Source organism: Eptatretus burgeri, unplaced genomic scaffold, assembly GCF_056783735.1.
Source record: "Eptatretus burgeri isolate ZD-2024b unplaced genomic scaffold, Ebu_testis_v1 Ebu_testis_scaffold_137, whole genome shotgun sequence".
NCBI lineage: Eukaryota > Metazoa > Chordata > Myxini > Myxiniformes > Myxinidae > Eptatretus > Eptatretus burgeri.
In genome coordinates this window covers 11409-37602 of record NW_028222087.1, presented here as the reverse complement: position 1 = coordinate 37602, position 26194 = coordinate 11409, and the positions used below count along the sequence as shown (strand labels likewise).

The 26194-nt window shown below is 46.3% G+C and overlaps 1 protein-coding gene and 2 long non-coding RNA genes across 6 annotated transcripts; 2 read left to right on the top strand and 1 right to left on the bottom strand.

Annotated features, from left to right (window-relative positions):
- The first annotated feature begins 3001 nt into the window (after window positions 1-3001).
- LOC147007487 (uncharacterized) lies at window positions 3002-18436 on the top strand. The gene is made up of 3 exons (XM_085867044.1): window positions 3002-3246; window positions 3490-3624; window positions 18267-18436. The coding sequence occupies exons 1-3, from the start codon at window positions 3111-3113 to the stop codon at window positions 18365-18367; spliced, it is 372 nt and encodes a 123-aa protein (XP_085723170.1). The 5' UTR covers window positions 3002-3110; the 3' UTR covers window positions 18368-18436.
- LOC147007486 (uncharacterized) lies at window positions 15857-23920 on the bottom strand. Of its 3 annotated transcripts, none has more exons than XR_015054157.1 (4): window positions 23800-23920; window positions 23456-23525; window positions 21294-21417; window positions 15857-16187 (listed from the first exon to the last, which is right to left on the bottom strand). It is a non-coding gene; the product is annotated as an uncharacterized LOC147007486 (long non-coding RNA). The 3 variants fall into 3 exon arrangements; XR_015054155.1 differs by having other exon boundaries at window positions 23154-23653; window positions 23800-23864; XR_015054156.1 differs by lacking the exon at window positions 23800-23920 and having other exon boundaries at window positions 23456-23575.
- On the top strand, window positions 18679-26174 carry LOC147007485 (uncharacterized). 2 transcript variants are annotated; one of them, XR_015054154.1, is made up of 6 exons: window positions 18679-18857; window positions 23198-23308; window positions 23418-23607; window positions 23880-23974; window positions 24124-24213; window positions 25053-26174. It is a non-coding gene; the product is annotated as an uncharacterized LOC147007485 (long non-coding RNA). The 2 variants fall into 2 exon arrangements; XR_015054153.1 differs by having other exon boundaries at window positions 18681-18857; window positions 23787-23974.
- The last annotated feature ends 20 nt before the right edge of the window (window positions 26175-26194 follow it).

Sequence of the window (26194 nt, the reverse complement as noted above, 5' to 3'; positions counted from 1 at the left end):
GTATGTTTTACGTGTTCTATTCAATAAACGTATCAAGAGTTGTGGGCATAAGAATTTATCATTTCAGCTAAATCAGGGAGGGGGGTAACGTCAAAGTGCAGGGTAATCTGAAATCGGGTTCAGGCTACCGCCGGGGGTAACTTGAAATCGATTTCAGATTACCGGGAGTTAACTTGAAAGGTGGGAGGGAGGGGTAGCTTGAAGTCTTTACACCGGGACGCTTTGGTATCGCTCGCTGATCCTGATTGGTCAAGGGACGCAGCGTGTGTTGTGTGGGGTAACAACATACTCGATCTGGTTTCATGTAAACATCGTTATCAAGGATGGGACGACAATAACAACAACAAACAACAACAACAACAACATGCTCAGCATCCCAGCCCTCCCAAATTCCGAAGTGTGAACTCCTCGTGAGCGGGTCAGAGTTCCATCATGTTCGGGTTCTCGTGGATCCCAAGAGAAGGTGATTAATATCAAGATTATATTTTTATTCCCGTTTCACTTTATCCAGGACAATAACAACAAACCATTGTTAAACCACACTCGATTACTTGCTGCTTCATTATTTGCTGCTCAGCATATAGAATGATCAAGCTCGGACAAACAGCACTAGGTTGGCAACCATTGCGCAGGCTTTCTTGGGTCTCGTGTCCTCCTACGTTGAAGTTCCTTGTGAGGGATATCATGTGATTATCCTGATTAATTAATCCAATTAAAAGATTTATCACTGAGTCGAAAGACGAGACGATCTATTATTGGGGTCTGATATGAGCTCGGACCATCAGGGACGAGTGACGACCCCGTGAACCCGTTTCGAGAATAACGAGGAGGACGTTTGGCCCATCAAAGCTTGTGTTCGAACTCGGACCCGGAGAGAACGCTCGAACCACGACCCAGCGAGTCGGGTTAATGGAGAATATTTATATAAACCTCCTCCATTAATGGGGAATAATTAAACAATTGTTTGATTAATTTAAATATTTATAATTATGTAATTGTGTTTTTTTATTTTAATATCATTTAACTTGATGACCATGGACTTTGTTTCATTGTTTTGTTGTAATTCCATCTGCGTCGTGTTCCCGTCCATCAGGTACGGAAAGTCCGTTTGCACGTTCACCTGGGAACACACACGTGGTGACGCCATTTCAGGTGTAACTAAGAGTGCGTGTGGAGAACAGTGTGTGACAAACACAAAGTTAACTTTACACCAAATCACCATCGAACGTTCGTTTCCTTTGTGTCAAACACGGCACTCACAATTGGGTTTTGGTCACAACTGGTTTTTGGTCACAACTGCGTTTTGGTCACAACTGGTTTTTGGTCACAACTGGGTTTTCGTCACAACTGCGTTTTGGTCACAACTGTATTTTGGTCACAACTGGTTTTTGGTCACAACTGCGTTTTGGTCACAAATGGGTTTTGGTCACAACTGGATTTTAGTCACAACTGGTTTTTGGTCACAACTGGGTTTTGGTCACAAATTGGTTTTGGTCACAACTGGATTTTGGTCACAACTGTTTTTTGGTCACAAATGGGTTTTGGTCACAACTGGATTTTGGTCACAACTGGGTTTTGGTCACAACTGGTTTTTGGTCACAACTGGGTTTTGGTCACAACTGCGTTTTGGTCACAAATGGGTTTTGGTCACAACTGGGTTTTGGTCACAACTGGGTTTTGGTCACAATGGGTTTTGGTCACAACTGGATTTTGGTCACAACTGGTTTTTGGTCACAACTGCGTTTTGGTCACAAATGGGTTTTGGTCACAACTGGATTTTGGTCACAACTGGGTTTTGGTCACAACTGGGTTTTGGTCACAACTGGGTTTTGGTCACAAATGGGTTTTGGTCACAACTGGATTTTGGTCACAACTGGTTTTTGGTCACAAATGGGTTTTGGTCACAACTGGATTTTGGTCACAACTGGGTTTTGGTCACAACTGGATTTTGGTCACGGGATCACCAAACACCGTCTGAGTTCAGCAAACTCGTCACAATGGGGTCACGTGGTCTCATTATGAGAAAACCATCATGACAGAACAGTGACATTAATTCATTTTTACTTTAACCATCAACTCCATTTTAACCAAGACAGAGCAGTGATGTTCCTCCATGTTTCCTTCAAACATCAACTCCATCTCAACAATCTCAACCAAGACAGAGCAATAGCATTCCTCCACATTTCCTTCAAGCACCAACTCCATCTCAACAATCTCAACCGAGACAGAGCAATGACGTTCCTCCACATTTCCTTCAAACACCAACTCAATCTCAACAATCTCAACCGAGATGGAGCAGTAGCGTTCCTCCACGTTTCCTTCAAACATCAACTCCATCAAAAATGGCTCCCAGCCTGAGAGGCGGAAGGAACCCTTCATGCCTTCTCTTCACCCGTCTCACAACCATCACCTGCATTTTTTCGTAGCTCGAGAAGATCATTCTCTCCGAGTCTGAGAAGCACAAGTACTCATCGAGAACGTCCACGACCTTCAGAAAATCCAATTTCACCTCCTCAAGGAAAATGGGGTCCACCACGTCCATAAGATCTGTCGTTGGTGGTTTTATCATCATGGGAATGTGCAGTGGACCTTGTAATGATATAATTTTACTACCTGTGCTCAGATCCTCAATCTTTCATTCCCAACATAAGTGGGAATTCCTTTTCAGTTTTTGTCCTTCTCTCGCAGGATCTGCTCCCTGTTTCCCCCCTTTGGTTCGATCTGAGCACTCGATTCATCGTTGATTTGCCATTCGTTTATCCTGTATTGTTACAAAGTTCGTTCTTGGAATCCAAAACAATAAAAGATTTTTCCGATCTTGAATCCTTTGCTTGGAGACATACCAAAATATAAGACCCATCGCTTCATTGACGGGTACACCAATGTTTGCGTAATTGCTGACGATTACTTTCATAACACAATCTGAAACACAAACAATCTGTTAAAATGAAACTTTCACATTTTGTATTTATTTAAATAATGGGAACGTGATTTGGCGGGAACCAATCAGACACCCTGATCACGTGGTTCGGTGTTACCGGAATAGCTCGCGCTCTTCACTCGGATACCACAGCGTACCGTCCTTCACCTGGCACGACGTGCGGTCCACCATGACCCAGGATCTTGGAGCGAACACCCCGGGATCCACGAACGGCTCCGATGGAGGAGACGTGGTCGGTCCAGGAGGTTCTCCGAAAGACCGCGGGTCCATGGTCGGTTCACCCGAGGATAAGGGGTCCAGACCCGGTACGTGACGTTCACTCCGTACCGATAACTTGTTTCCCGTGCTGATCCGTGCTGTGTACTAATACAGGAACTCATTGATTTAGTGAATGTCACGATGTCTGAAGCGGAGCCGGAATTGAATTGTGAATGGAAATCCCATCCATGACGTGTTCCCCTCCCTCTTGTACATGTATGACATCATTTTATACCTCATCACTTCATTCATCATTCGATTCCTCTTTAATCTCGTTTACACCAAATCAGATGATTTACTTGTGATGATGGGCCTCTGCACCGGCACACAATTGCCTGTTCTTGAGAACTGCAGTGGGATCTTTAACGTCCTCGAGGAATCACTGGATGAGAAGACGAGCGATTCACCTTTGCTTTCAGAGGAAGGTATGCTCACTGATGCAACACCTTACCTGTGCAGCACCAGGATGGCAGTTTATAGCTCGTCCTGTACCAACCTTATTTAAGACCAAATTATGTTCAATTACAATATTATATTTAAATATCTGAAGGGTGAACTTAGTAACCACTAAACCAGTCGCCTGTTTGCAAAGCACAGTTAGTGAGAGTTTACCAGGAAACTAATTAATTCTGCTCGATGGATGCAAGTCACAAGTTCAAGGTCAAAGTTTGACCCCAAAATCATTTTTCACGAAATTTTGACCTGAAGCTGTGACCTCGACCTTTGACCTGCTGTAAGAACTGTTATGAAACCATTGTCACGTGATCGGTTTGTTTGCACCGACTCTGTTTATCTGTTTTGGTAAAATATCATAATGGACACGAATAACAACATTACCCATCACTGAGGGTCAGGGACTTGAACTCTCGTGAGCACCTCTCGAATTAAATAATTTATAGTTCATCATAACCTCCTTTAATTGAGGAAAGTGTGAAAATGTAATATATATATAAAGCTTAATTCGTGTTTGTTTATTTGTTATTAAGGGAGGGGGAGGGGAGGGAGAGGGAGAGGAGGAAGGGGAAGGATAGAGTCGGGAGTGAAGGGAGGGAGAGAACGGAGGCGAGGTGGAGAGAGAGAGGAGTCGGAGAGAGGGAGAGAGAGGGATTGGGGTTGGAGAGAGAGGGATAGGGGTTGCAGAGAGAGGGGCAGGAGTGGGAGGGAGAGGGGTGCGAGAGATAGAGGTGGGAGAGAGAGGGATAGGGGTGGGAGAGAGAGAGATAGGGGTTGCAGAGAGAGGGACAGGAGTGGGAGGGAGAGGGGTGCGAGAGATAGAGGTGGGAGAGAGAGGGATAGGGGTGGGAGAGAGAGAGATAGGGGTTGGAGAGAGAGGGACAGGAGTGGGAGGGAGAGAGGTGCGAGAGATAGAGGTGGAAGAGAGAGGGATAGGGGTTGGAGAGAGAGGGATAGGAGTTGGAGAGAGAGGGATCGGAGTGGGAGGGAGAGGGGTGCGAGAAAGAGAGATAGAGTTGGGAGAGAGAGGGATAGGGGTTGGAGAGAGAGGGAAAGGAGTGGGGGGGAGAGGGGAGTGAGAAAGGGGGATAGAGGGGGGAGGGAGAGATGGGGGTGGGAGGGAGAGGGGACGGGGTGGGAGAGAGAGAGAGATAGGGGTGGGAGAGAGGGGTTGGAGAGAGAGAGGGATAGGGGTTGGAGAGAGAGGGATGGGAGTGGGAGGGAGAGGGGTGCGAGAAAGAGAGATAGAGGTGGGAGAGAGAGAGAGAGAGAGAGAGAGAGAGAGAGAGAGAGAGAGAGAGAGAGAGAGAGAGAGAGAGAGAGAGAGAGAGAGAGAGAGAGATAGGGGTTGGAGGGAGAGTGGTAGTCATTCGAGTGTTGCTTTGGCTGTATTCCTGGGGTCATTGTCCCATTGGAACGTAAATCTTTTCCGCAGTCTCAGGTCTTTTGCACTCTGAAGCAGGTTCTCCTCAAGGATTTGCCTGTATTTGGCTCCATTCAATGTTCCCTCCATCCTTACAAGTCTCCCATCCCTGGCGCTGAAAAGCATCCCCATAGCATGACGCTGCCACCACAATGCTTCACGCTCGGGCTGGTGTTCGATGGGTGATGAGCTGTGCTCGGTTTCCGCTCGACCTAACGCTTTGCATTCAGACCAAAGAGTTCCATTTTCGTCTCATCAGACCACAGAATATTTTTACCTCTTTCTCTCAAAGTCTTTCACGCGCCTTTTTGCAAATTCCAGACGTGCTGTCATGTACCTTTTTCTCAGGAGTGACTTCCATCTGGCCATTCTCCCATAAAGCTTAGATTTGTGAAGTGCTGCAGAGACTTTTGTCCTTCCGGCAGGTTTTCCCATCTCAGACAAGGAACTCTGTCGTTCTGTCAGAGTGGTCATTGGGTTCTTTGTCACCTCCGTGACCAAAGTCCTTCTTGCCCAGTTGACCAAGGTCCTCACTCTTCCACCCATCCTCACTCCCCCCTCCCCTCTCACTTCCCCACTCCTCCACGCTCTCCCTCCTTCCTCACTCTTCCAGCCCGCCTCGATCCCCCTTCCTCCTTGCTCCTCCTCCCTCCTCGCCCTCTCCCCCACCCTCAATATTCCCGTCAGTGAAGCCACGGGTTGTATTTGCTCGGAATAAGTAAATAAACTGGTTCAATCTGGTTTAAACAAATTAAAGTTCACAAGGAAGTGTAAAAAAAATTCCAATCAATATTATTACCACCTGCACTCCTCGAAAAAGTGGTTTCATGGGGCAGTGGGTGAGGAACAAAAATTTAATATAAACCTCACACGGAAACAGTTTGTGGGAAAGAGTAACTGCTCGCTGAGTTAACACACCTTTGTGGGTTACCATGGACATGATGACCATTCCCTTAATGCGCGTTCTATCAGAGAAAGCTTGTCTGCATCGAATGTAGTTGTACTTTTCATGTCTTTACAAAAGAAACTATTAGGGCACTCGGTAGATGTCATCCCTCCACCACGCAATGCCTGATCCACGAGAACATATCGGGCCAAATACTCCCTGAAATATCATCAGTAAACTCGTGGCGTACACCCTAACATGAAGCGTTAATTCCACCAGCAAGTTTCAACGCGTCGTTCAAAGATTGTCGCAAACAGGTAAAGGTACTGGAGGTTCGTGACTGCTCTCTTTCAGACAACGGTAACTGCAGACACAAATTATCGAATAGATCATGACGTGCTCGCAAAGTCACAAAGGTAATCGAACGTAAACAGATCAAAGGTTGAACAGTACAACTTGTAATGGAATGAAATGGTTCAATGATGTGTTTTATAACCGTCATTGTGTAAGACAATCATCCATTCCCACCTTGGTAAAAGGAGTCTTCGAGTCTGTCCTCGAATCGGCCATGAATCGGGTGAGAAGCTTACCTCTTCGCTTGCGGCACACGATGCAGCATCGGTTGATGACCCTTTTGACGAGGTCATGGGTTTTGATTGATAATTAAATCCAATAGCCTCCACCCCGTACAGCTGCCAAGGTCGTGTGTCGACCTGGGTGTTGTGCTTCCCAATGGAAGTGTTCGACGATCAGTTTGGAGACGTGACTGTCCGTTGAGAAGGAGTGTCGGGTGACCAACTCCAAGATGAATGTCGGCTCGTCGAAGTCTTCCTCTACTTCGGACAATGTTGTCTTCATTCGAGGAATGGACTCAGCTTGTAGAGCGGGCTCCTCTTCATGGTGTTGGCCGTGGTCTTGTCTCTATTATGGTCTGCTTTGAGGCTGGATATTTCTTTGTTGAAAGACTTCTTCTGTACGACTTGGGCGAACTTAGCTCCTCGTCCATTTTCCCCGGAGGTACGACCATCTGGTTTGTCGGTGACATTTGCAGAGAGGACATGAGTTTGTTTGGGTATTTCTGGATCTTATTCAAAAAGTGGAAGCTGTTGACTCGGAGATATTTCCACAATCTGCTTCGGATGGGGGTCCGGATGCCAAAGGAACTCTGGTCCTGTGAAGCAAAAGGTTCTTTCAAGCTGGTTGGCTGGTACTGACCGAGAAACAGTCAGCGAACACAAATTCCCTCTCTTCGTCCCACCTTGTGAGTTGGCTCCAGCATGCGGTACACGTTTGTCACAAACCCGCTGCTCAGGCTGACATTCGATCAACTGATCGGATGGGAATGAAAAACATGTGTTGAGCCTTGCGAGTTCTGAAGGGTGGTGGTCGAGGGATGGGGAAGTGATGGGGGCCGTCATTGGTGGCCCGTGCTTTTCACTAACCCCGAGTTTGGCCCTCGTGGACCGTCAAATGGGAGATTGCAGAAGCAAATCCTGATTAAAGCGCAAAAAGGACTTCCCACGTGGACAAAATGGAATGTTTTGGGAATGAAAGATCGAAAATGGGTAAATTACCTTGAAGCTCTTGGTGGGGGTTTCAGAGTCCATGGTGGTGGACCTGGAGAGGGTAATGTGAGCCTTTGGTGCTTGGTAGACATGTCCCATGCCCTGATGGGGATGTGGCCCAGTATTAGGGACAACTGGTTTCGGAGTCAGCGGTGGTGGACCAGTGGAGGGTAATACGAGCCTTTGGTGCTTGTGTGGACATGTCCCATGCCCTGATGGGGATGTGGCCCAGTATTAGGGACAACTGGTTTCGGAGTCAGCGGTGGTGGACCAGTGGAGGGTAATACGAGCCTTTGGTGCTTGGTAGACATGTCCCATGCCCTGATGGGGATGTGGCCCAGTATTAGGGACAACTGGTTTCGGAGTCAGCAGTGGTGGACCAGTAGAGGGTAATACGAGCCTTTGGTGCTTGGGTGGACATGTTCCATGCCCTGATGAGGATGTGGCCCAGTATTAGGGACAACTGATTTCAGAGTTAGCAGTGGTGGACCAGTAGAGGGCGATGTTAATCTTTGCATGCTTGTTGAATGTGGTGATGTTAACCTTTGTGTGCTTGGTGAACGTATCCCATGAACACTTGGTGAATGCGCTCTGTGTTGGGTCTTGGTGTCCCCGATGACGTTGGAGGATGTTTGTAGGTAAAACGGATCACCTCTGCCAAAGCAAGGATCTTTTCACTGAGATTCACTCAAATGCAGACGATGTACTGTACGTTTTAGACATAAGTGCGACGTGATGTGGTGATGGTTATGTCAAGATTGGTGTGCAGTTGCTGAAGTTTTGGTTCAGGCTGGTGTGCGGTGTGGTGCTGTTCCCAATTAGCTCGGAGTGCGGTGTGGTCCTGTTCCCAATTAGCTTGGAGTGTGGTGTGGTGCTGTTCCCAATTAGCTTGGAGTGTGGTGTGGTCCTGTTCCCGATTAGCTTGGAGTGTGGTGTGGTCCTGTTCCCAATTAGCTTGGAGTGTGGTGTGGTCCTGTTCCCGATTAGCTTGGAGTGTGGTGTGGTCCTGTTCCCAAATAACTTGGAGTGTGGTGTGGTCCTGTTCCCAATTAGCTTGGAGTGTGGTGTAGTCCTGTTCCCGATTAGCTCGGAGTGCGGTGTGGTGCTTTTCCCGATTAGCTCGGAGTGCGGTGTGGTCCTGTTCCCGATTATCTTGGAGTGTGGTGTGGTCCTGTTTCCAATTAGCTTGGAGTGTGGTGTGGTCCTGTTCCCGATTAGCTCGGAGTGCAGTGTGGTCCTGTTCCCAATTAGCTTGGAGTGCAGTGTGGTCCTGTTCCCAATTAGCTTGGAGTGTGGTGTGGTCCTGTTCCCAATTTGCTGGGAGTGTGGTGTGGTCCTGTTCCTGATTAGCTCGGAGTGTGGTGTGGTTCTGTTCCCAATTAGCTCGGAGTGTGGTGTGGTCCTGTTCCCAATTAGCTTGGAGTGTGGTGTGGTCCTGTTCCCAATTAGCTTGGAGTGTGGTGTGGTCCTGTTCCCGATTAGCTTGGAGTGTGGTGTGGTCCTGTTCCCAATTAGCTTGGAGTGTGGTGTGGTCCTGTTCCCAATTAGCTTGGAGTGTGGTGTGGTCCTGTTCCCAATTAGCTTGGAGTGTGGTGTGGTCCTGTTCCCGATTAGCTCGGAGTGCGGTGTGGTGCTGTTCCCGATTAGCTCGGAGTGTGGTGTGGTCCTGTTCCCAATTAGCTCGGAGTGCGGTGTGGTCCTGTTCCCGATTATCTTGGAGTGTGGTGTGGTCCTGTTTCCAATTAGCTGGGAGTGTGGTGTGGTCCTGTTCCCGATTATCTTGGAGTGTGGTGTGGTCCTGTTCCCAATTAGCTTGGAGTGTGGTGTGGTCCTGTTCCCGATTAGCTTGGAGTGTGGTGTGGTCCTGTTTCCAATTAGCTGGGAGTGTGGTGTGGTCCTGTTCCCAATTAGCTTGGAGTGTGGTGTAGTCCTGTTCCCGATTAGCTCGGGGTGCGGTGTGGTGCTGTTCCTGATTAGCTCGGAGCGCGGTGTGGTCCTGTTCCCGATTATCTTGGAGTGTGGTGTGGTCCTGTTCCCAATTAGCTTGGAGTGTGGTGTGGTCCTGTTCCCGATTAGCTTGGAGTGTGGTGTGGTCCTGTTCCCAATTAGCTTGGAGTGTGGTGTGGTCCTGTTCCCGATTAGCTTGGAGTGTGGTGTGGTGCTGTTTCCAATTAGCTGGGAGTGTGGTGTGGTCCTGTTCCCGATTAGCTCGGAGTGTGGTGTGGTCCTGTTCCCAATTAGCTTGGAGTGTGGTGTGGTCCTGTTCCCGATTAGCTCGGAGTGTGGTGTGGTCCTGTTCCCAATTAGCTTGGAGTGTGGTGTGGTCCTGTTCCCGATTAGCTTGGAGTGTGGTGTGGTCCTGTTTCCAATTAGCTGGGAGTGTGGTGTGGTCCTGTTCCCGATTAGCTCGGAGTGTGGTGTGGTCCTGTTCCCAATTAGCTTGGAGTGTGGTGTGGTCCTGTTCCCAATTAGCTTGGAGTGTGGTGTGGTCCTGTTCCCGATTAGCTCGGAGTGCGGTGTCGTGCTGTTCCCTATTAGCTCGGAGTGCGGTGTGGTCCTGTTCCCGATTAGCTCAGTATGCGGTGTGGTGCTGTTCCGAATGAACTCGGGGTGTGGTGTGCTGCTGTTTGTGTTCAGGTATGAGTGCGGTGTGCTGTTGTTCCTGTTCAGATTGCTTTATGATCTGAACAGAATGTTGGAAAAAAAAAATTGTATTTCTGTTGAGATTCCTGGAAGAACCTTTCCATTTTTTGGGTTATCTGCTGTCCTCACAGGAATGCTTCCTTACATTTTTCTTCAGCTTCTTGGTGGAACCTTTTGGCATCCTGACGTTTATGTTGACAGTATTGACTTTGTTCTGCTCGGAATCCGGCTCGCTGATGAACCGGATTAGCCGGGCCAACTCGGGGATCATTTTTCTGATGCGCGCTCCGTTGTGTTGGGTGGTGAACACCTGTGGCCTACTGGCATCATCACCTGTCATAAAGGACCAAACAATTAAAATGTGATCTATAAATGAAAATAATAAAATCCTCAAAAAAACTTTTATGGGAAACAAATCGTTTTCTTTCCTCCATTTTTATAAACATTTTATATTAATTTCGTCCTCGGGGTTAATAATGCTTTGAATAATACCCCGCACACACGAAGCGATACACGGCGTTAAGCAATTGGTTCATATCATTCAAAACAGGAAACTTACTGTTTGTAAGGACGTTATAAAGGACACAAACAACAGGCACGAATCGCTAATGTAAGGTGTTGGATCGGGTGGTGTAATAGACACTGCAGAAAATGGCGGTAAAACTGGAATGAATTGATCTACACGACTTTTACAATCTTTATTTCATTTAAATTGAATTATATACTTGAACAATGTAGAACACAAATCCTTCTGTCGTAATACTTCCAGAAACCTCCAGTTTCGCACGACTTCAATTTAAATAAAGGTTCAATGGAATGGTGTGAAGGGGTGGTGTTCGGGACTGCTTCTGGACGACCTCAAGAGCACCAAACTTCCGGAGTTGTGGTCGGAGATCTGCAAAAGTCTGCATTTTGTGGTGTGTGTAAAGGAAAAGGTTGGGAACCGCTGACTAGTAATAGCATCAAGTAATTAATTGTGATATTAGATACGCGTCAGTTGCGTGTCTAGTTAGACAACGTCTCCCCGTCCCTTTGTCTGTTTCTGAAATTATCAATCCGTTTGACCCCATCATTACCTGCTTTGTCTATCTGTTGTGGTGTGTCTGAGGGCCCATAAGGACATAGCTTATTTTGGAATCTCCCTTTTTGTGATTGGTTTAAGGGGGGCAGGTTCTCAAATTATAATTCTTACTCGCAGGGACGTACGGAGCATCCATGCAATGTAAAATGTGACTTCAAGTGATCAACTCTTCCCCCCTTCTCCCACCCTTCACAAACCCCAACTCCTCAACCTGCACCTCCAAACCCCAACTCCTCAACCTCCTCCTCCCAACTCTTTCCCATCTCTGCCTATCCCCCCCTTTCCTAACCCCAACTCTGTCCTCCCGTTCTCACTCTCTTCTCGCCCATGAAAGCAAACGGGCATTCCCACATCGAAACGGTGGAATATTTAATGCTTCCCCGTCCCCTATCGTGCGACCACCGACTTCACAGAAACCGCGATGGAAACAGCTCCTTCACATCATGGCCCATCATGGTCGCTTGTCCAACTCACAATCCCACGACATATGCGGAAACGACGTGTGAACATGAGCAGGTTAATTGTTCCAACAAACGAGCCAAAACCAATTGTCTTCTTCCCGATGCATATGCCCACATCGTTAAAAAAATAAATAATGACCTCGGACAAACTCCTTGAATATTGACATGGGTTTCAGCCCTGCTTGAGAGAACGTCCAACCAATCAATGTTGGTGGAACAAACTGTCCAACCAATGGGTGGAACTGAATGTAACAAAGACAGACGGACAAACAAGCGTAGTATTATGTAGATCGACATTGCTTCTTGAACATTCCTTCCGGTGAACATCGATTGTTCATTGATTAAACTGACTTGGTCTCCAGTTTATTCTGATCGTAGTGGTCCTCATTGGTGATTGAGGGAAGAGCCCGTGGAAGGATTAATTGGTGGCGGTGTAGTCTGGCAACCATTGGCTAAAGTGTGTTTTGGAGTACATACACAATTTTATTGCAGATTCTGGGAACATAGACTATACTAAACTCAAATCCGAGTGATGCCACTTTGTCACGCTTGAGCAATTTTTTTTTGGATCAAAATTCAAAATGGCCGCCATCAAAACCGTTTTTTGGCCGTAACTCAGCCAAAAATCGAGATATGAACCCGATTCCAGTGACAGACAGAGCCAACGAGAAAGATTGGCCACATGTATTGACCCTCTACAACCAGAGAATCACCCGGATGGGCTTGTGAACATTGTAACTGGAAGAATGAGTCCAAACATTGTCAACGCTGACATTTCTGTTGGCATAGGAGTCAAGCAGATGAAGAAGTACGAGGAGCAATGGCCAGACAGCTTCAACAAGCCGCTCAGCAAACAAGTAGTCACGATGGCAGTGTCCCGAAAGCAGATAAAGGTCGGACAAACACCTGTATATGACACGGGGCTCATATATTCAAGAGTGTTGGGCCTTCAGGCAGTGAGGGACATCAACCTGAAAGATATCCTGAAGTTTGAGGTCTCCCCAGTACCGCCTTCTATGTTTGAAGATAACGGTGACATGCGAATCACAAAATCGAAAGCAGTCTTGAAGCAGAAATTGCAGGTAGAGGTGTCTGACAGAATGTTTCCAGCTGATGGAGCAATCATTGTAGATAGATGGTTGTGCTATGCTGTGGGTGATTCAATGGCCATCGAAAGGAACAGTAGAGGACTATGTGCAGAATCTCCTTTCTTATTTGAGAGATAAGCTGAAGATATGTGATACGTATTTGGTCTTTGACCGGTATTATGACAACAGCATCAAGAAAGTCACGCGAACCGCTCGTGCAGGCAAAGATGCCAGTCGACGACACCAGCTGAATCTGACGACGCCACTCCCTGCACAGAAGATCGTTTTGACAGTGACAGAGAACAAAGTCCAGTTAATAAATATCATTTGCAGCGACATCAAACACCATCCTGAATCATTTTCTACCAACACAAAGCTCATATTAACTGGACCTAACCCAATACCGATGGAAATTGCAGAATACCAAGTAGTAGAGAGGCCTGACCGAAGAACCACTCACAAAGAAGCCGATGTTATTCTGGGACAACAAATGGTCCTTCTTGCCTCATCAGGAGTTCCGAGTATCCGGGTAATTTCAGACGACACAGATGTATTCATATTGCTGTTGCATTTTTACCAACTGAATGAACTGGCATGCAACCTTGTGATGGCTGGTACAAGTCGTGACAGATCGTCTGTTGACATCAAGGCGACAGTGCAGAAGCATGCAGGTATTGTCACCCAAGTTCTGGCAGCACATGTGGCGTCTGGATGTGACACAGTTGCCTACCTGTGGGGTATCGGAAAAGGCACAATTGTGAAACACCTCAAAGATGGTCGTCAATTAAATTATCTTGGTGATCTTGATGCAGAATCACCAGATGTCATATCTGAAGCAACTGCCTTATTTGCTGCTTGCTATGGATCCCAGGAAACAGAAGACATATCAGCGATTCGATTTGATGTCCGGTCTTCAAAGATGGCTAACAAGAAGCTGACATCTGCACCAGAGTTAAAAACTCTACCACCAACCACTGTGGCTTTCATCCAACACGTTCTCAGGGCGCACTTGCAGGCAGCAATATGGCGGGCTGCATTAGATCCAGACCCACCATTGATCGATCCAACGAGTCATGGATGGTCACATGAAGAAGTGTCGAGCATGTTGCTCCCTGTGTCTCTGCCTTCGGATGTCATCAGAGCTCCTGATAATGTTCTCAAGATGATCAGGTGTGGGTGCAGCTCAATGCGACCCTGTGCAACGAGTAGATGTAGTTGCTCTGCCGCCAGGCTCTCCTGTTCATTGTTCTGTGGCTGCCATGGTATGGGGGAATGTCAGAACGACCAAACAAAGTCTGTATCAGCAAGCGAAGCTGTGGAACTTGAGTGAACACTAGTTATTTGATTTATGCAGCTGTCTTGTATGTGAGATTGAGTGAAAGCAAAATGAAAGAAGTTCATCAGCAACCAATCAGTGTATTCATAGTTGATAGCATGTACAGACCCCTTTTTGGATTTGAATTTGTGTAAAATTTGTGTAAACCTTGCTTATTACGTTTATTTGGTTATGTGTTAATATAATTAATTATAGTTTGTAGTTACCTACTCATTGTATTACTCAACTGTACTGTTGGAAATAAAGATATACAATACAATATACTGTTACAAAACAATACAATATGCTGTTTACCACTTAAATCAGGTTCATATCGATTTTGGGCACAGTTACGGCTGAAAATAGTTCGGTCGATATTTTTTTCAGTCAAAATATTATATCCAAATAGAAAAATTGCAATATAGACTATTATTCTGAGTTGTATGGTTTATTTAAACATATCAGTGTATTCTTTGACCCCCAAAACTTCGGGTTTGATACTGAAATCGGGTTCATATCTCGATTTTTGGCCGATTTACAGCCAAAAAACGGTTTTGATGGTGGCCATTTTGAATTTTGCTCCTAAAAAAAATTGCTCAATCGTGACAAAGTGGCATCACTCGGATTTGAGTTTAGTATAGTCCATGTTACCAGAATCTGCAATAAAATTGTGTATCTACTCCAAAACACGCCAAGGGTAAAATTCCAGTTCTGCATCCAGACTAGTGAGTCAACACCGCACACCCCCAGAACCTCCTCCTCCCCCCTTCCCAGGTTAGCGTAGTCCTCGTGCCACCCATCTTTCAAGCAGTGGGATGTAGCAGCCCTGTATCACCACCGGATAGCCTGGGGATAGTCTCGATATGATGGTTATGCTGGTGCAGATAATGGCCAAACTGAGGGCGAGGGGTGGGGGAAAACTAAGAGGGGGAGAGGAGGGGGGAAGTAGGGGGAGATGTGAGGGGGCGGGGCAAGGGGGAACAGTGCCACATATAAAGAGAGCCTGGCCATCTATTATTCTCTGTACGGAGTGCTATGATTGGTCGATCGCAGTCACGTGGTTTCAAGGCACCATGTTTCCCCTCATTTGAACAGCTTTGACTGTGCTCACGGAATACAAGGAAGGTTGTCTCTCTCTCACCCATTTCTCAGACATAGGAATGAAACCCTTCATCGCTGGAGAGCGCCACTTTCGAGAGGTCGAAGCCCGGCTGAAAGAGAAGAACTTATTGGTGGAAATGGTTGAGCAAGCCGATGACCTCACTCGTGATGTTCTTGTTCCATCCCACAATGATATGAAGGATAACCTGCTCAGAAAGTTCTACACCGTGAGACAACACATCTTTGCGCGGAAACAACAAAACATTCGAAAACGAGGAATACAGGACTCAAAATCTGGAGGCAAACTCGGCAGGAAAGAGTGCGGACGCTAGTGTCGTCGTGAAAACGCTCAAATGATCTGTTTCTACTGCTCTGACCCATCGACCGTGATCATGTCGAACGGCAACACCACCATCCTTTAACCACAGTCAGCGCTCCAACGCTAGATATCCATCCATGACATCATAAGCAGTATCTGACGTGACGTCATCACGTGACGTCATTCATCACACCTACGATGCCCGCAAACATGTACTACGAATGATTTTTTTTCCGTTCATTCATACTCTTCATTTCAATGCAGGGAATGCACTGAAAATATATCATCTTCGGACGGAATTCAAAGGGTAGATGACGTCACCAAGTTTTCATGACGTCACCAAGTTTTCATGACGTCACCAAGTTTTATTAGTGAGTGGTGAATTACAGACATTTGCAGCGATGAACATGTCAGTACGAGTATGCACGTCAGCTCCATCTCTCTTGTACTGCGTGTTCAATGGGTCGCGGCTTGCTGGGGAGTAGCAACATGGCGCCTCTCGTTCTCCATCTGGGGAGTAGCAACATGGCGCCTCTCGTTCTCCATCTGGGGAGTAGCAACATGGCGCCTCTCGTTCTCCATCTGGGGAGTAGCAACATGGCGCCTCTTGTTGAGCTGGCCAGACTCTCTTTATGGACGGCACTGAGGGCGAGCTGAGAGGGGGTGAGGAAAGGGGGAAATGTGAGAGGGTTACGAAAAGCTTTTAAAGTGACAAGAAATAGATTCATTCAAGATTCTGTGCAGAGGTGTTGAGAAAAGGAAGGAATAAAGAATGACTGAAGGAAGGATATTCAGGCAGTCTTTCCATCCTTCTGTCCAAATTTTTTTTAATTTTTTTTTTGACCTGAAGAGCCGAAGGAAGATAAATAAAGACAAAGATGAAGAATGTGAAAGCATAACACTTGGGAGAAAGAAATCGCGATGAGGCACAGCAGAGACAGGATTTGCCTGCCGACGAGTTGAGGCCTGAGACTCATTGAGAAACGGGAATTTAAAAACAATAGTGCGTGCCCGAAAAAATAAAAAAAAATTCAAACCGCGACCAAGAAACAACAACCACACAGGCCGTTCCATCGCTCTCGCGTGCCCGTACGTGCGTGGCCCGGAAGTTCGCATATCGCAGTTACGATTATTCGCAATTTAGCTTTAATGGCCAATTATTCAATTAGCGCCAACGTATTTTGCCTTTTCGCAATGTCATCGCAAGGAAAAACACAAAGAGAAGAGAAGAGAAAAAAAATTACTTCCGGGTTCGGAGCACACCAGCTCACTCTGATGTCACCGAAATTTATGCACCGTCTAATATGAAAACGATGATAACTTGGGGCATTGTGTTTATCTATAAATGCGCATCAGAAATCGAGAAATTATTAGAATACACGAAGTCATCACTATCCGGAAGTCCGTACGTTGTAATGCGTAATGGGGAACGCGGCTGAGGTTCTCTTCCCCATCGGCCACGCCCACGCAGCTAAGTGTCCTGTCGTTGGTTGGTAAATAAATGGCCATAACTTGGGAAGCACTTGTCCGATTAATATCAAACCTTGAAAAGGCACATCCTCAGATCCCCAGCAATATACCTGGCAAGTTTCAATTCGATCGGGCCAGTGGTTGTCGAGAAACAGCGGTTGCAGACACACACACACACAGACACACACACACACACACACACACACACACACACACACACACACACACACACACACGTGTGACACAGAGGAGAGGGGCATTTCCAAACAAAAACAAACAACTCAATCTTGTGAAGGGGGGCGCGAAGTGCCGCCCCCACCTCCCTTTACATGGGACGGTTTCTCTGTGAATGCAACTTTAACATGGGGAATGAAAACTCGTTTCTCCGCTTCTACCGGTTGAAATCGGCTGTAAATTTCAGAAGTAAATCCTTCGTACGTCGAGGTGATATGTTCCAAATTTCATCAACGTCCATTTCCTCATTCTTGAGTTTTTAACGAAAAGCCTTGAAATTCACGTCCGTGTCCGTCAGTCTGTCCGTCCGTCAGAAATGTGTCGGCGCTCATATCTCAGAGGCTGTACGTTGAAACGAGCTGAAACTTGGGATATACATCGGACAACACGCTTAATTAATGGCTTTCAAAACAAATTCCACCTAAATGTCGTCGTTTTAGCTTTTCTGCTAATTTTTGCTCATCGTCAACTTTCCACGCATCACACACAAATGTCAGAAACATCATGCGATTCTGCTTGGTATCCACTAGAGGGCAGCACCATCCATCATTGATGGACATGCATTGGTAGATCAATTTATTTTGCATCAAATAAGTCGTCTACAATTGTACGTACTCATTACCCTGCGCTCGCGAAGTGAAAAGCAGGGTTAGGTGATCGGTAGCATACGGACGTACGTACGTACGTACGTCATGCGTCGTACGTGTCTCCATTTTGTTGAGATCGAAAACCGTTCAGCGAAGGAAATTGAAACTTCACCACATGTCACATGACCATGTGATACAGCGGTCACTCTTTTGAGGTCAACAAAGGCCAAAGGTCAACATCGGCAAATTTTCTAAAATCCTCAATTTTCATCCGATAGTGTAGGAATTTGTTCAGGATTGGCACATCAAGTCACTGAATTCAGCCATTAAAAATTGTGAAATGTGGTGACACTTTAAATCAAAGGAATAATTGAATTAGTTTGTGTGAGGATGTTGCATTGCTGTGTTGACTAATTGTCTGGACACAACTTTGGGTTGTAGGTCCATTGATGTTGAGTAATCTGTTGATGTGGACCGGTGACCGGGGTTGTGGATCCGCCGTTTGGAGAGGTTCTGGGCTGAAAGGATCGAAACCACGATGAGGCACGTTACCCAGCTGATGACCCGGGAAGTTGGGAAACCAGTCAATTGCTTACAGGTTCAGGTTCTTACTTAAGGTAAGGGAACAGTGTATATACATATATATATATATATATATATATATATATATATATATATATATATATATATATATATATATATATATATATATATATATATATATATATATATATCTGGATACAAACAAACATGACATAATAGTGGCTGAAGCTTTTCGTGCTGCACTCTTCAGGGCAAAAATCGCAGCAAGTGAAGAAGGAAGTGAATGCGCGTGTTTATATGCAGGTCTCAATAAGGGAGACGCTGATTGGTTCAACCGTAATGACGTCACGTTTAACCCGAACGCCCATTGGTCGGCTCATCATCTTCAGAGTTCGTCGATGATTGAAGTTTGCAACTGCATCCTGGAGAGAGGAGGGATGGGGTTTCCCCTTAGGTCCATTCACCATTTGTTTCCTTTATCAACATGAGGTATGTTCATGAGTTTAAACAACATGATGTATGTTCAAACGGATGGTGTGGCCATGGGTTCTCCCTTAGGCCCTGCTCTTGCAAATATCTTTGTTGGCTATCATGAAATGCAGAAACTGACTGGTCGGCAAGGGGTCGATTCCCCCATCGTATACTATCTGTGCAGACCTGTACAATGCAGATATGTTCAGGATATTGAGCCGAGGTCGGAGCTCGTTTTATTTTCGTATGTTGGAAGCAACCTTCATCCTCACCACCGATCCAATATTATGTCGTCAAAAGGAATTTGTATGATCTCTGTGTCTCTTTCAGCATGGAAAGATCAAGGGAAGTCCGGGAACAAGTGGTGAATGGACCTTCGGGGAAACCCATCCCCCCTCTCTCCAGGATGTGGTTGCAAACATCAATCATCGACGAACTCTGCTCCAACCAATGGGAGCTCGAGGTGAAGATGATGAGCCGACCAATGGGCGTTCGTATTAACCGTGACGTCATTACGGTTGAACCAATCAGCGTCTACCTTGTTGAGACCAGCATATAACGCACGCGCCTTCACTTCCTTCTTCACTTGCTGCGATTTTTAGCCGCTCTGAGAGAGCTCGGCGTTGTTCTTCGTCTTCTTGTGAAGACAAAACCTTTTGGACTCGGCTCTTTTATATACAGGATCCGGATCTCCTTAAATACTCAACACCTGTACACATCCTCACATTGAGGGTGCCTTTTGAGAGCGTCTATCATGAACTTTTAAATATATTCGGACATTTGCTTTAAAGTTTCGAAAAGTTCACGTTACTATTTAAACATTATGCCATTTAATGTGTAGTTATTTCGTAAATAGACTTTTCTCGAAATGAACGACGATCGTCCAGGACGGGTCTCGCTTTTGGCTCCGTCTAGGCACGTGACGAAATATCGGAAGTTGTTGTTATTGTTTTTTTTTCTTTTTCTTTTTTTTCTTCTTCTTCTTCTTGTTCTTCTTCTTCTGGTGAAGACAAAACCTTTAGGACGCAGCTCTTGGACACATTTGTCCTTGTTAACCTGAAGAGTGCAGCACGAAAAGCTTTGGTCACCATTATGTCGTGTTTGTTTGTATCCATATTCAATAATATATATTAATATATACTTAGATATGTGTTTGTATATGTTCCCCTCCCCTCACACCGCCTTTCCTTCCCCTCACACTGCCTTACCTTCCAATCACGCTGCTTCGAGTCCCGACCTAGAAAGAGTTACGACAACCCGGAATTTGACGCCATTTTGTTTCCATTGTTTGTGCCATGCACAAGCGCACTGCCCACTACAGCGTGAACATTGTGCTATGTTATGCAATTCATGACCTGCCCTGTGTCCCTCGCTTTAAATACGATTTCATCCAACATTTAGACTCTGATGATTTTGTTAATTATTGCGATAATCATTGTTTAAACATATTGTTTTATCAAGGAGAAGTGAGAAGACAAAAGAGGAAAGAAGGGACAGAGAAGAGCGTTCAAGAGGATGGAAATGCAGGGTAGAGTGCAGGTATATCAGAAAAAAATAAATAAAGGGAAAATGATACAGACTAAACTGGAAAACTACTTGTATTTTTCTTAAATTCATGATCATTCAACCACCATGCAAGTCTGTCATTTTTACATAGAATCCTGTTTCTCCACATTCTCTTGGTCAACATAATTAATTGCAACTCACAATGCTTTTATTAAATTCTTCTTCCATCTCTCTCTCTCTCTCTCTCTCTCTCTCTCTCTCTCTCTCTCTCTCTCTCTCTCTCTCTCTCTCTCTCTCTCTCTCTCTCTCTCTCTCTCTCTCTCTCTCTCTCTCTCTCTTTCCGTCTCTCCTAATCTCTCTCTCTCTCCCCCTCCACTCTCCCTCTCTCTTTCCTTCTCTAATTTTCTGGTCGACCTTATTATGATGTCTTATACATGCAAAGGTAAATTGTTGTACACACACACACACATACACACACACCTCACAGCTCTCCCGTTTTCGGTAATATCAGACATGTCAGTCTGACTATACTCCAGCTTTGTGGTCGTCATATATCTGACACCGTGCTGCCATCGCACCGGGTTCAGATTGCAATCGGACTTAGACTCATCATTTTCATCATGTTCATGCCTCCCACTGCCAGTGGCAGTGGCCAGTGCCACTCACTCACTACTCGGCCTCCAGTCAATTTGAATTAGATTCTGGACGAATTAAAGTTGTGTTTTCTTCAATAAATAGACCCTGAGATCAATTATTATATTCCTGAAAAACATTAAGACGACACATACACATCGCAATAATATTGTATTTACTTGGTACCGTATTATGAATTTTTATTCAATTTGACTTCGGAGACGAAATTGAAACCACGAGAAGCAATCCACAGTAAAATAAAAAATAGAAAGCCACATCAAAGTATGTGTACGGGACTACTATACTATGACTAACCTGACACAGAAATGACGAGGACGTCGGTTCCCATCCTACTCTCCGGACTCTATTCACCCACAGTTTCCTTCTGTCAGGATTTATCGGGAATCTGTACAGGTGAAATCCCTTCTCCGACCGATTACTGCACCCAAAGGCACAGCAACCCATCATCTTTCAAGAAATTAGCAAATGTAGACAACACAAAAAATTGTGATCTTCGATGTAAACAAATGCAAAGTGCAAAACGTGCCGAGAAAGCCGGAAACAACATGGCATCCACAGACCACGTGACCACTATTTTTTCCGGACTCGTCATGTCGTAACTCTTCTATGTAGGGATTCCAACGCTGCCTTCCATCCCCTTCCCCTCACCCTTACCTCCTCCAAGCACCCTCCCCTCTCCATCCCCACTGGACATCTCCGGGCGGTCTCCGCATGCTGTATTAACATGCTGTTTTAACGTACCCCATTTTGTTCAATCCTGTACTACACCCTCACCCTCTTCTCCACGTCCCACGACCAAACGAAAGCGGTGAACCCTCCCCTCACACTTACCTCCTCCCAAACCACCCCCTCCCCCACTTCCCTTTCTCCCCCCCTCCTCCCCCATCCTCCTCGCTCACACCCACCTCCTGGAGTGTATAGCGACGTTTTGTGAGTCATCGCTCTCCCCACCCCTACCTCCTTGTTCCATTCACTCTGTCCTCTCTCCCTCCCCTCTCACCCTTTCTGTCCTCTCTCTACCCCACTCCCTCCTCTCTCTCTCTCTCTCTCTCTCTCTCTCTCTCTCTCTCTCTCTCTCTCTCTCTCTCTCTCTCTCTCTCTCTCTCTCTCTCTCTCTCCACCTCTCTCTCTCTCTCTCTTTCTCTCTCTCTCTCTCTCTCTCTCTCTCTCTCTCTCTCTCTCTCTCTCTCTCTCTCTCTCTCTCCAAAAAGACCATTCCAGAAACACTTCCATCTACTTTCTCAACATCCATCTCAAAGAGGTTCAGTCACTCAAACTATTGGGTCTCACTATCTGCCATGATCTTTCCTGGGAAAACCAAATTTCAAATCTGTTCTCCAAAGCTAGACTCTGACTGGGAATCATCCATCGTGCAAAATCCTTCCTCGGCACACCTGAGCTCCAATCCACCTTCAAGTCCTTCATTCGCAGCCTCATGGAGTATTGCTCTCCCCTCTGGGCTGCCTCACATCTTGCTGAGCTTCACGCCGTGGAAACCAAGGCTTTCAAGATCATTGGAATCTCGCACAATGAAGCTGAGTCTCTGGACCAATCACTTTGCCATTGCCAGGTCGGTGGTCTCTCTGTCTTCTTACACCTCATATCTGGTGTTGCACCTGCTGCCCTCTCCGTGTTTTGTCCCCCCCACCCCCACGTATCTGCAGGACACACGTGGTCCACCAGCAACCAGTAACCCCCTCCTCGTGAAATTGCCTTCAATCCAGAACCACTGCTCACCTCCACTCATGTATTCCTCTCTTCTTTTCCCACCTGTGGAACCACCTACCATTCTCTCTTCAATCTCATTCTTCCCTCCAGGTGTTCAGGACACCTGTTCACCACCATATCAGTTCACCCCCATCCAAAATCATGATCTTTTCTGCACCCGTTAAACCATCCCTCACCCCTCCCAAAATGTTGTCCGTCTCCATATCGTCCACCCATTGCGTTCTGCCTTACCCCTCGTCGTTACCTGCATCCCTTGTTTTGTCCATCTCCGTCTACCTTCTCCCTCCGCTCCTGCAGTGAGCTTTTCCCCTTTCTCCTGCTTGTTCCCTTTGTTTTGTTTCTCCTCATCTGTTTTCGGGTCTCGCCCTTCCATGAGCCTCGACCGTGTATACAAGTGAATATAACATGTAGATTCCGTTTCAAAACCTCATATATCTTTTCCCTCCGATTGTTTCCTTCCTTTTCCTCAGCATACATCGACGAGGAGATCAGATCATCTGAACGTGAATGTCACGTGACGTGCACAGGTGCGCTCAACCAGGTGCACTCGTCATTTCTGGAATCAATCACGTCGGCAGCAGGTGTGTTGAATGCCAGTAGAGCGAAGGCTTCAGTGAGCATCAGAAGTGAGTTGTGCGGAGGACGTGTGCTCACCTCCTCAACAACAAACCCTCCCCTCTCTCACACCAGGTAAAATCCATGGTGATCGTGACAGGCTTCGCAATCACCTGAAGACTTGTGGCGGGTTTAACCAGGAAGTCGCGGCTCCTTGTCTCCATGACGAAACACAAACACGTTCTGTGGAGGAATCAATCCTTTCATCAGTATTTGTGAGGAAAAAGAGCTCCCAGAGGGATGAACGGGTGCACGGGATGGGAAGGTGAGTTCCCAACATTTGTGACGTCACGTCTCCGCGCTCATTTGTTCTGAGAAGGTAAAGACGATCGATAAATCACATCATTCGTTTAATCCGTCGTTTTTTAACACTCGGTTTCTTCAGAAAACGATCGAAGCTGCGGGTATGACTCTTTCTAACCGGTGATTAACAATGTTGAACAGGAATCGATTTTACCTCACAGCGAGACCGGGCCGTGCGTTGTCATGACGGTGTTTGGGTTTACAAGGCCGTGCGTTGTCATGCCAACGTGACAGGAAATGCCGGTGGTTTGAACGTGAAGTCGATGCGCTTCCTGTGGAGCACGGTGGAGTTCTACACATAATATTTACGGTTATATAAATAAATACAGGTAAGGTCACGTGTGTGTGGAAGTGAATAATTATATATTTTATATAACATCACCACATTCCCCCTCCTCACCCCTTGTGTTTGGATAATGGAGTCGATAAAGACCGTTTCGAATCGTCAAAGGTTTGTTAACTTTCTGTGACGTCCCAGGTCCAGACACGAGACCGGATGAGGGAGTTAAGAAAGCAAGAGAATGACAACAGACGATGTGGCACCTGCAGCTCGTCACTTGGAGATGAGGTGAGGAACGGTCGAATGATGACGTCCACCGCACGTCCCCTTGAGTTTATGAAATAATCATCATTTTTGTCTCCCCGCCTCATCGTCTCTCATCCAATTGTGTTACTCGACGGAATTAAATATATGCCTGCACACATCCCGTTGCCATGGATACTTCCTTAATGGGAGACAAACAGAAAGGAAGTTCATTCCGACCCGACTCGAGGCTCTTCGAGGATACCTCGGACACAAGGATTCGCCCCGATGCTCTCGGAGCCCAAAAGTCGCTCTCGATAAGTACGTGCAACGAGGAGGTTCGAATCCCGCAGCCGTTCTCCTCATTGCCGAGCAGTCTTATGACCTCGATGTTAGAAAGTTTACCATTTACCACGATCCTGGTCCTTTCCAGACATGCTCTGATAGCCGGGTACGTCCGCCCACCTGTACCTGGCGATGATTACCTTTTTGGTTGTGATCTCCTTTCATAGGTGGAACGTAGACCTCTCAATGCGTAGACCTTCCATTGGGACCTCCTTTTGAGGAACGAGTTATTGATGTTGGTGTTGTAGAAATGGCCCGAGTGGGGTAAAACTGCTTCGTACATTATTATTATTTGTTTAATTTCTTCGAATTTGTTCAGTGTAAGCGTGACGTACTCGTCGTGAAATCGATACGTGTTGCGTATGTAATAAATAGACGTGTTGTCTGTTTGAACAACCACCAAACCTTTGGCTATGTTGTTCCCCCCCCCCCCTAAATCTGTCCTTTATGTTCTCTTTAACGTGCACACCAGCCTTGCAGAGCGAGTTTTGGCGGGAGATTGAGATGGGGGGACATTAAAGGAGTCCTGTTTACCGCAGGAAGTTCGTGGTGAACTGTTATGGCTGATTGGGGCGAAATCACCACGCCCACACACGATGAACGACCAATGGCAAGAGAGGAGAGAGAGGAGGGGCGTGGCATGTGATATCAGATGCACGTGATGGAGTTCATAAAAAGGCAAGAACGTTGGGAAACGAGTGGATGTTTTCGGAGGAGTTTTCCTTGTCCAAGTCTTGTGTTCGCTGTGCCGCCGAAGGGAAGCAGAACCAGCTGCCTCGCCAATCCTTTGGGATGCTGCATTTCCTTCCTGATCTCTGCCAGTGGCGCGGGATGTCAGCGACCAGCCGGACGAGCGAGACCGGAATCCTGATCAAGCTCTGCACGTGTTTGGCCGCAGCATTCGTATTGTCTTGTCAAAATTGCGTCTTTCTCTGGTGGTGTGTATCTGATTGGGCCCAAAGATGAATAATTAAAAATCTTCCCATCGTTTGTTTGATGAAGTGGGTGCGTATCTCTCGGCCGTTTGGAAAAGGGTTTTTTTATTGGAGTGCTCATTGTTTATTTATTACGTACGTGTTTTTGCCTGTCTTTCTTATTCAATAAACCTGACTTGGTCTCTGGTGAATTATGATCGTCGTGGCTCTCTTGAGGTGGTCAATTAACACCTGCTTAACAGGGTAATTGGTCACAAAAATCAACGCCGTCAGCACCAGCCACCTCCAGCTCATTTGGCTTGATTGGTACCGGGTGGCGGTGCTTAATTAAACAGCGTAGAGTTTGGTTGGGCGGACGGGTCCATTGGGTAGGTAGCAGAAATCAACGGCCACGACCCCATCCAGAATTGTCGACTCAACTGACTTCTGTGGTCGTGGTTAAACTGACTCGGCAGGTTCATGTCAGGAAACCATTTTTTCATCCCGTGTCAAAAAATTCCATCTGTTACAACGTTTCCTTCCTCCACTCTGTCAATTCTTCTGCACTACATCCATCTTCCAATGTATTAAAATGAATCTCTGACCCACAAATTCAAAAAAAATCCCATTTTGCAATACTTGTTTGTCTTCCATTATTTATCGTTCTTTTTTTCCAACTTCAGTGCAAATTCAATCCACTCCTCAAATCTACCTCCTCCCAACTCCTTCCCTGTTCTACCCCTTACCCCTCCCATCTTGCCCCCCCC